This window comes from Alosa pseudoharengus, unplaced genomic scaffold, assembly GCF_046254945.1.
Source record: "Alosa pseudoharengus isolate Yale_2024_CS ecotype anadromous, Long Island Sound unplaced genomic scaffold, YU_APseudo_1.1 YU_APseudo_1.1_scf_23, whole genome shotgun sequence".
In the NCBI taxonomy this organism is placed as follows: domain Eukaryota; kingdom Metazoa; phylum Chordata; class Actinopteri; order Clupeiformes; family Clupeidae; genus Alosa; species Alosa pseudoharengus.
The window spans coordinates 24,501,205-24,512,158 of NW_027468685.1; the positions used below are offsets into that span (position 1 = coordinate 24,501,205).

The 10,954-nt window shown below is 43.4% G+C and overlaps 1 protein-coding gene across 1 annotated transcript; it reads right to left on the reverse strand.

The window, feature by feature from the left end:
• Positions 1–4,878: 4,878 nt before the first annotated feature.
• Positions 4,879–6,075, reverse strand: LOC143139992 (G-protein coupled receptor 20). Its single transcript, XM_076300840.1, has 2 exons — positions 5,079–6,075; positions 4,879–5,000 (listed from the first exon to the last, which is right to left on the reverse strand). Exons 1-2 carry the CDS (start codon positions 6,073–6,075, stop codon positions 4,879–4,881), a joined length of 1,119 nt encoding a protein of 372 aa, XP_076156955.1.
• Positions 6,076–10,954: the final 4,879 nt, after the last annotated feature.

Consider the following 10,954-nt stretch of genomic DNA (forward strand, 5'->3'; position numbering starts at 1 on the left):
TTCCTTTTGCACAATCTAAAACCTCAGACTACACCGTGAGTCATTAGCTTTCACAACATTCTCACTCCCAGTGATTTTGATCTGAATGATAAAGCATACCTTCAGCTATTGTGAGAGTGATATTTCTGTCCTATAATAGGTGCATGATTGATCACAAGTTCTCAGTATTGTCTTCATCTGCCTCTGCTAGAACCTGATTAGCCTGTTCAGGAAATGCTTATGGGCAGCTACGGTGAGCTGTCCATAACCCAAGGGAGGCACCCGAAGAGCAGGTGTTTATTTCACCTGAGGTCTCTTAGTCAAATGAACTGCAGGAGAGAATGGACTGTGAATGGGCGTGATGGTTTTAAGATGCAATGCAAACCAATCAGCCGTGTGGTCTATGCAGACTTTGCATGCCACTCATTTTCTTTCATCATAGGGTCAATATTTGCATTGAGCTCCGATGTCCACATACCCCATCAGGTCATTCAATGCACTCGGCCTCACAAGTCACAGATTGCTGCATTTCACAGGGCCCACACTCTAGCGTTTACTGTCTAAAGGTCACGGGGTCATGGCTGATGTCTATCCTAGCCTTAACCCCTTCAGAGGTGATCTCACACTGTCATGGTTATGGGCAGTTTGCTGTCTGACGAATAACATCGTTCTCCCGTGTGCAGCATCCATAACGTTCCATACATGAAGGTTACAAGTGACAACTTTGCAACACCATTTCTCATCCAAATCCTTATGAGATTATGGCAAGCCATCACAAGCGCTCTAAGAAGCCTAAGGCAGTACTTTAATCTTGAGCTGAATGATCCATTTGGATAATTGTTGCTTTTTTTTTTAAGAAGAAATACTTGAAATCTCTGGATTATGTGCTTGGTGCAAGAAACCTTTGATCAACACAGAGATGAATGCATATATGCAACAACAGTAACGAGTGAACACTCCCCATGGACATGATTTTATGAGATGTATCCAAACCCACCAGAATCTCTTCATAGGTGCCACTACAGCTGGGGAAAATAAAATATAACATTGTTGATGTGTGTTCAAAGCACTGAGGAAGCAGTCTCTTATGGATCTAAGAGTCAGGAGCTGCCTGGAAGTGATAGATGAGCTTCCTGGTGTCCAGTGAAAGACGCTGATGCAGGCCCAAGCAGGTGGTTTATCCGAAAACCTGCTTACGTCGAAGCAGACCTCACTGGTGTGTGTGTGTGTGTGCAGCGTTTTCAAAATAAATAGAAAAAAAAACATCCTGCCTCTGCACTTTCACGTCCGTCTTCTGACTCCACAGACCTGCGGGTCCTTCTGCCCCTGGAGTCGACAGGCAAACACATGCCCCCACGAGAAAGGGCTGGCAGCAGGGTGCCACTCACGCGGTCGGGCGGAGGTGCGAGGGCCCAACTGCAGACAGCAACTTGTTTAGCGTCCATGGAGAGAATGTCACAGACGCAGCCTAATCCAGCGCTCACACATGAAACATACGCAAGCAGACTCCACACTGTCGTGTTATGTTGCAAAGGCTAGACAGAATGACAGAGTGCGTGGACAGGACCGGCCGGAGGACACTGCCGTGTGAACTGGAGACTGACGGTAACACAAGGAGGGAGTTATTAGATTAAAAAAATAAATGGAAAGGTCACATTCATCACATACTGTCTGTGCTCATGGAAAGCATTTAGAGGATACGCTAGGTCTCTCCAGATTCCTCTCTGAAAGGCGACATTCAGGGAAATTCAAGTCATAAGTGGGGGAAGTAACCTAAAAGATGAAGGGCCCAGACAGGGACATCATAGGTCTTCATTTAGGTCAGTGTCTACAATATGACCCTATACAAGCAGCCTATAAAACAGACTTATTCTTGTATGAAACAACCAATTTAAGCATATTACAGTGTTTAGGAACATCTTAATGATTTTTGCTATAAAGCAGTGGCAGTATAATTGATCCTGTCACAATTATACCATGTGGCCAGATTTTCAGTACATGACCCATTGGTATTCATAGTATAAGTTACCTGACCGGCACTTGGCCAGCCAGAATATTACCCTCTGCTTTTATTGGCTAAACATTTGTGATTTGTACCACAGACTCATGAAAACTCTTCTACAACCACTAGTATACTGTATACACACACATTTTATGTCCAAGACTACCCCCTTTTGGTAGTCCTGAGTCACACCAGGCTGTCAGGATGGTCAAGAGAGCATCTGGGGCATAAATATCATACCAGGACATATAAAATCATTCCAGCTGGCATAAGAAATATAATATGAATATGGTGCAATGCAATGAAGTCTCTCAGAGACCACATATTGTAGGTGAAGAAAGGAAAGGACTGATTACACTTAAAAAACAACAACATAGAGCTGTATACATGCCCCCACCACCACCAGAATCAGCAACACCAGCGTGCAGCCTAAATTATATATTGGGTTGGATTGGAGTATTGGATTTGCCTTAGAGGCATGATCAGTGTCTTTGGTCAGTTTTTGTTAGTTAAAACTACCTCATGAAACACAACATAGTGCCCCCATCAGCTGGCCTGTAAAAGGTCATGTTCACTGGCAAACTATAATGTTCTGTCACATGTTTGTTGTTCATCGCCCTTGTGCAGCACTACAAACTGAAAATATACACTTTAGCACTGTTTTTTAAGACATTTATTGAAATTATGATGAATAATTTAAATGTAAATAAGAACACAGAATACATTTGATATTATGTATTACACATAAATGTATCGTATTTTGATACTACTGTATATGGTACAGTGTGAATGATGTTGCAAGGAAAACTACAGTAGTCAAAAACAGTAACTAAGAATTGACTAACACTGTCAAACTAAATAACGTATACACACCATCTATCTTTCTATGTATCTATCTGTCTAGCTATCTTCATAACAATGCTTCTGAAGAAGTACACTACCAGTCAAAAGTTTGGGGTCACTTAGAAATGTCCATTTCACTCCATTATAGACAGAATACCAGCTGAGATAAGTTGCATTGTTTTTTTAATCAGGTCAGCAGTTTTCAGATTACAGTATGCGCTTACATAATTGCAAAAGGGTTCTGACATGTTTTCTCAGTTAGCCTTTTAAAATTATATCAGATTAGTAAACAGAATGTGCCTATGACCGCCTATGCCGAGTCCGAGTCAAGACCGAGTCTTTGAAGGGTCGAGACCAAGTCGAGACCGAGTCGAGACCGAGTCTGTTGGTTTTCAAATACAGTCGAGTCCGAGTCAAGACCGAGTCTTTGAGGAAGCAAGTCCGAGTCGAGACCGAGTTCTTTAGGAGTCGAGACCGAGTCGAGACCAAGACCATAAAAAAATGTCAGTTTTCATATTCACTTATTAATTCATTAATTTAATATCACCCCAGTTAATAATCAACCGTTAGGCCTACAGACTAAGCTAGATTGGGAATTGTTTAGAGGAGCAGTCTTAACGTCTTAATATGGACTATGCTGACCTACAGACTCTCACCGGCAGCAGAGCCATGGAGATAAATAAACGGCTCTGACAGCAGTATCTTTGCATTGCACCATGGGATGCCATTTTCAAATAATGCCGGTCAACATTGCATTTTATTATTATTGTTGTTATGTGTTTTTTATAAGAACATAAAAAAATGCGTTGGTCTCGAGGACTCAGTCTGAAATTACGAGTCCTTCTCCTCCCACTGTGGTCCGAGACCGAGTCAAGACCGAGTCTTAGAAGGAACGAGTCCGAGACGAGACAGAGAAAGCAGAAATTGGTCTCGAGACCGGTCTCGAGTCCGAGACCGGACTCGAGTACTACATCACTAGTAGATATTGCATTAAAGATCAGCCATTTCTTTCTACAAGTCGAGAATCCTTTTGCAATTATGTAAGCACATAATGTGATCTGAAAACTGCCCCTGAAAAAACAATGCAACTGATCTCAGCTGGTATTCTGTCTATAATGGAGTGGAATGGAAGTTAGGTAGTGTATGTGGTTTACATATTCCATTCCCATCTGTTTGAAAAGAAATATTCCAGGTTGAGACATTAAAACAGAAGCCTTTATGTACCTCTGTGACTTTGTCCACTAGGTGTCCTAAGAATTGTGTGTGTGTGTGTGTGTGTGTGTGTGTGTGTGTGTAAAGAAAATCATCTGGGTGGCAGACTGGTGTGTTCCTGTTACTTTCTAAGTCGACAATCTTTTTAAACAAGTCATAAAAATGTTTAGTTTGGAAATGCCATGACCAATGTGAAGTAAGATGGCAGAGAGCAGTTAAAAGTTAAAAGCTGTCGGAAAAAAACAACCCACCAGTGAAAGCTACCCACCAGTGGAGTCTTAAGAGGTTGAACTTTAAAAGTGCTGCCATTTCAGTGTGGTTGGGACCTCAAGAAACCATAAACAAATGATTTCACTTGTCCATTAAGATAAGTGTGGACAAAAATAAACAACAAAAATATTCCCTCTGGTATGTGCGTGAGTGAATGTATGTATATTTGCCTGAAACTTCCACAGGGGAAATTCAACTTCTCTGTTTAAGATATGGTTAAGAAAAGAAAAATGCCACTTCTCAAGGTATTGCATTATTAAGGCCTACAAAGTGGGTTCAGTGATCAGGTCAATAGGCTAATGTCAGAACTCAAAAGTAGATCTGGACAGAGGTCGGATGAGTAGGTGGGGTTGATGTCCTATCTGTTTTAAAAGAAATATTCCAGGTTGAGTCTTTATGTAACTATGTGACTTTGTCCACTAGGTGTCCTAAGGAGGTGGAGGGGACAGGTCAGTGTAAAAGCTCAATAGACCTCCTTCTCTTGTCCTCTCCATCATATTTTCTGACATCTGTTTTGGTTCTCTCTCTTCCTGGATCATGGTTGCATTTCTGTATCTGCGTGTCTGTCCTCCTCACACTGGCAGTTCTGCGGATGACAGAGAACTGGGGTTGAGTGTCAGTGTGGCCACACTGTGGACCAGAGCTGCGGCGCTCCTCCCCGTTGCCCTGGAGTTCCGCTGGACACTGTCTGCATCTCCTTCCCCCTCTCCGTTGCCGCCGGCTCCTCCCGCCCCTCCGTTCCCTCCGCCGACTCCGCTAGTGCGCGGCTCACCTCCGTCCACCCCGCCTCTTCCCCCCAAGGCCAAGCGGTACGGCCGGGACAGGGCCGAGCGCACGCCGTCCGGCACAAAGCAGTACACCACAGGGTCCAGGCAGCTGTTGAGGCTGCTGAGGGTGACGGTGGCGTGGTAGGCCACCACGTGCTGAACCCGGCTGCCGCCCAGGTCAAAGTAGACCACCGCCTGGCGCACGTGGAACGGCGTGAAGCAGACGGCGAACACCAGCAGCACGGCCACCAGGAGCCGGACGGCGCGCCGGCGGCGCCCGCGGCTCTGTGGCATGAGGCGCCGGTCAGCGAGAGCGCAGGCCACGCGCGCCGTGAAGCCCACGATGGCCAGCAGTGGCAGCACGAACTCCAGCACGGTCAGCGCGAACAGCAGCGGCAGGCGGCAGCATGACGAGCCCGAGCCGCTGAAATCCATGGCCGCCGTGGTCTGCAGCGAGTAGGTGGTGACCACGGCGAAGATCCACACGCCGGCACTGACCCACCGCGCCACTCCGGGGCTCCGCCACCGCAGGCTGGATGCCCCGCCGGCCGCCCACACCACGGCCAGGTAGCGGTCCACGCAGATGCTGGTCAAGAAGAGGATGCTGCAGTACATGTTGACGAAGTAGCTGAATGTGTGCACGTGGACGCACGCCTGGCATTGGCCACCGCTGTAGTACAGGGCGATGCGTGCTGGCAGCGACAACGCCACCAAGAGGTCAGCCACCGCCAAGTTGATGGTGTAGATCACCGGGGCAGTCGTCGCTCTCGTCCGCACACAAAAGACGTACAGTGCCAGGCTATTGAGGACGGCACCCACCACGAACATGAGCGTGTTGACCACCATGAGGGTGATCCAGAGGCTGTAGAAGTCCTGGTAGAGGTCCTCGTCGAGGTGTGATATTTTTCTGATGTAGGAGGCTTCCAAGCTTTCGTGCTGGGTTGCGTTGAGGTCAGTGGCATTGAGGTTGATGTTTAATGTGGAAGCAACAATGTTGCCCATGGTTCTATCTCTAGGAAGAATCAAAATTTAAAAAAAAAATTAAGGATTCAAAAAGGTGAAAGATTTTGAGTATAATTCATAATCCAAAATGTAGTGATTGCTTGAAGCTGTCATTCTGACCACACAGTAAGATAAAATATTTAGGATGCAAATTAGCTTTAGAAAAAATATCTCTAGACATCTGACAAAGATGACCTAAGGGCCAAGGAAGAAATAACATCCTGCTTTATTGAGGGACAGAGTAAATGTTTGGCCACGCTTTTGTTTCTTTATCTTGGCTATGGTGCTGTTTCTTATTTACAGAAAAGCCAAAGATTAGAATTGGCAAATTTCTGTTGGCACTTTGGAAGTCAGGCAACATCACAAGACTTTTACCCTAAAAAACTTTAAGCTTAACAGTATTCAAAACTGTGATTCCAAACTGTTCTGAACCAAACACAATCCAAACACATATCCTTGTATGTGAAAAAGCCTTTCTAAGGCAATAACTCAGCTATTGACATATTTTAAATGTTGCAACTAAAAAAAAAAAAAAACTGCCCACAGTCTATCTAAAAATAGAAAGTACTTCAGTTTGCCAGCCTAGTTTGTGAGAGAGTTCATGATCTCATTACTTGTGGTCTGTCTTTCTTTTTCGGTCTCCCAGACACTATCTTTCTCTCTATTCCTCCATTTTTATTATATCCCTCCATCCATCTATCTGTCTACCTATCTATCTATCTATCTATCTATCTGTCTTTTATCTATCTATCTATCCGCATGTCTGTGCCTCTATCTATTTGGCACTGCATATTTCTGGTAAACATGTTTGGCCAAATCTATCAGCTTCCAGGAACTTAGCATGGGTCTTAATCTAAAGTCTTTAGACTTCCGATCTACAGAGTGTTTATTTATTCCAATTATGTGATTCTTGGGTAACAGGGAAAGAGCATGTAATAACGTCTCCTCTTTCACATGAACTCTCAGTGAACTTACCGAATATATCAGGGAAGAGCAGCTTGTGAACTATTCAATACAGAATTCAGCAAAAAGCACTTCCACTTACTTGTGTGACATTAGGTGTCAGTTTGGTCCAAAAGTGAAATATACATGTAAAACTCTTTTCTCTGCCGAAGAACCTCTGTATCCATCAAATGGTGACTTTGTGCACAGGTTCTTCATGCATTCTTCATGAAATCCATAACTCCATATCTCAGGCAGAGGACATCCATACCTCCATGAATGCTGTGAGGACCAGTCAATAACACACAATTACTAGGTATGTGAGCAAGGCGTCTGAGCAACATGTCTTCAGCTGTCTCTTCGGCTTTGGTTCCGTCAGGTCTTTTCCACATCAATTGAATAACCCTGGTCTGTTGCACCATGTCTAACAGTGTCCCCTCATGCTCCTTCTGACAGGAGGGATGTCTCGGTTCCCACTGAGCCTCATCCAGTCCCCCCCTCCCCCCCCCCCCCCGCCGCTGCAGTAATCCCTCTTTCCCCCTGGGCTGGAACTGAAGGAGGAACCTTCCCAAAGTTTACTTCCCAGTGCTAACGTCACCACCAGGCATTCGAACTCTCAACCGTTCACGGCAAGAAGGACAAGGAGAAAAGTCTGAGGTTCCTGTCCACTCCTAAGGGGAAGGGTGGGTGAAAAAAAACATGTCAGTTTCCGTACAACCTTGTTCATTTGACCCATGGTCACCCTCTGGACAGCTGACAAATGGACGTTTAAGCCTTCCATTTGACGGAACAGAACACCTCAAAATATTTGGACACTGATAAGCGACACTGAGGATGTTCTCACTGTACACAGCTCATTTTTCACTTTGTGGGTCTGCTGATACACTCCGGGGAAATGTGGCAGTTAAAAAGTAGAACTTCAAGAGAAGAAACTTTGCCAAAAAGAGGGAAACTCCTAAGTCCATATTCAGCAGATATTAACATGATGATCTATCACAGGATATGGGGGACAGAGGATCTCTCCACATATCATAGGGACAAATCACAGGTGTCCATTAGACGGCTGGTTTTGTTATGAGTAGGAGAGCTGTGGCCCTAGTGACATATGCCATGTGTGTAATCTGCTCACAGCTCTCAGTAAACAATGGTGCCCTAATTCATCCTCCTAGTGCAGGGAGACATCTTTATATCAGCCTTATGGCATGAACAGTCATGGTTCCCACTCTAAGTCAAATGTAAAATTCCATGATTTTTCCCTGACTTTCCCTGACAAAAAAACTGAATTTCCATGACTTACTATATAATGAATGGCACAATATACCGACCAATGATTTCAGAGCAGCCGCGTAGCGTTCAAGAATCTTTTAATTTTTTAGAGCAGGAGATGAATAAATGGGCATTGAATAAACAAAGCAGCCAAGCAGTAAAGCTAATAACCAGATATACACCAATTATGAAATATTTGTATTGATGTATTTTGGCAAGTACATTTTAAACTGCTACAACAATATTCCCTGATATTCCATGACTTTGCCCCAAAAATTATAAAATTCCCTGATTTTCCATGTCTGGAATAGACTTTCCAAATTTCCAGATATTCCAGAAATTCCATATAGATAGATAGATAGATATATATGGAGGAAATTTAGGTCAAATGCTCTTTGCTCTGTAGAAGCATGTTTAGGCCATGTAACCAAACCACAGGACCACATCAAGTGGACTCACATACATAGGGTCTAGTTCCGACAAACACATTGGTCATAATGTTCAAGGCCTTTGACTCGACCCATGTGACTTTTGATTCTTTTATAGTTAAGCAAAACAAGTGCAGCAGAGTATAGGGGAGAAATCTGGCCAAGATTTGGCACAGAGCCACCAGATCTGCACCAGATTGTCTCGCTCCGATCGGCTCACTGATGTTACTACACAGTTAATCATCTCCAATCAACTTGGCTTAACTTTTCACTGGAACAAAAAGCCGCCCAAAAAGGAACCCTCGGAGGACCAATAAAGATTATATTTATTCTTTCTCTAATGGCCCCGGTTATTCCATCAGAATGAGAATAACACAAACAAGTCCAAAATAGCACGAGGGGAAATTCAATTAAGCGTGAGGCCTCTTGTGGACCTTCCATGTGGTACCTCCACAAATCTGTCCAGCTGGTGTGTAGTTAGCTATTGTTCTTGAAGAGGCAGAGATACACTTTGTTCCGCATGAGTGAGGCTCCAAGGTGGTCTTTCAATTGCTATGTTGACCTGGGCTGCTCTTTGGTGGATAAACAACATTAGTAGACCTGACCTGGACATTTTCTCTCTCTCTCTCTATCTCTCCTTTCCTTCTCACAAGGAATGCATTAGGTTTTATGATGTGACTGTTGCTTTAGAGGTACAATAATGTTCATATTCCTAATCTCTGTATACTGCCTACATTTCTTACACTGTAAGCAAAACATTAGCATGGCAGTTGCATATTAATCGACATCTCCCTCCTTGAAAACCTGGTGTCCAAGGCAGGTAGTATGATTAGCAGAATTCACTTAAAAGGGCCCATGTTAACGCTAGCGCACGTAGCCAGTCTTAAACACGTCATTTTGACAAAATCCAGACAAACCAGAGGAAGGCAGGGTAAAAAGGCAGAGTGAAAATCTGCACTTCAAAACTTTATGTAATGAATCATGAAATGCTGTGCTGTACATGACTCTGCTTTGTTTTACTACGGTTGTAATTCAAAACAGCTGGGTAGTGGAATTTGTTGAAAAATATTTATGACATGACAGTTCAAATTATAGCCTACGGGGATTTACAATGTTTTATACAAAAAGCACATAATGGCAGAATATTGAGACATTCTCATGATTTACTGAGTGAGCCACATACAGTATATAATTGTGTGTATATCAAAACTACATAAAATTCTGATTAGAACATAATAGTCGGCTGGAAAGAGAACTGTACACAGCACAAAGGTCATCATAAAATATCCACACAAAGGTCATCATAAAATATCCACACAAAGGCACATCACACATGACTTTGTTGAATTTCATTCATCGTAGAAAAGCTCCATACGACACTTCGTATCGTATTCCCATTTAGGCCTAGAGGACACTAGAGGACTGTCCATTTATTAAAAAAAATAATAATATTCACTCCCTGAAACAACTTGGAGTGTATTTTATTGAGTTTTCATACCATAGCCATACAATAACAGTTTTAACAAAGCATTTTTGTGAAGAGTGGCATGAAGGTTTTTTTTCTGAACTTTCTGGCTGCTTTACATTGACCACCTCCACGTTATCTTGTCTTGTTAGTACTATGTTTCGTCCATCAACAGCACTCTCGGAGTGGTTCTACTATCTTCTGTCCATCAGCAGCACTCTCTGAGTGGTTTCTCTATTTAAAAAATCCCCGATGGTCTTATTCGGCCGACGTACTCTGACACTGACTCATGGACTGTTACAAGCTTTAATGGCATCAATCAGCCAAAGCACAGCCTGTGCTTGATCCTTCCACTAGCCAGTAGACGAATGACATCCTGTCCTGTCTTACCCGCTACGGAGAGAGGCCCTGGTTTCCCAAGCGTTACAGACTTTATTAATAGGAGAGCTGTGAATCCCCTTGTTTAATTTAGACCCCAGCGAGTTGAGCAGAGTGGGTACAATATTTACAGATATTTCACACAGCCATAATTTAAAGATATGCGTTGTGGAGTTGGGAACAACTCTGTTCACCCATAAAGGCTCTATTAGCTGTCTGTGGATCTACATGTACATTGAATACAAGTATATGTGTGTTAATGTAAGGATCTGCAAAATACTTTCAAATATTGCCATAGAGCTCCATGATTAAGTGTGCTTCTGGAGTTCGTTTCAATGGTCAACAGTCAGAACATGATGACAATATTAGTCATACAGACTAGATTACACTCGTAGTAAAA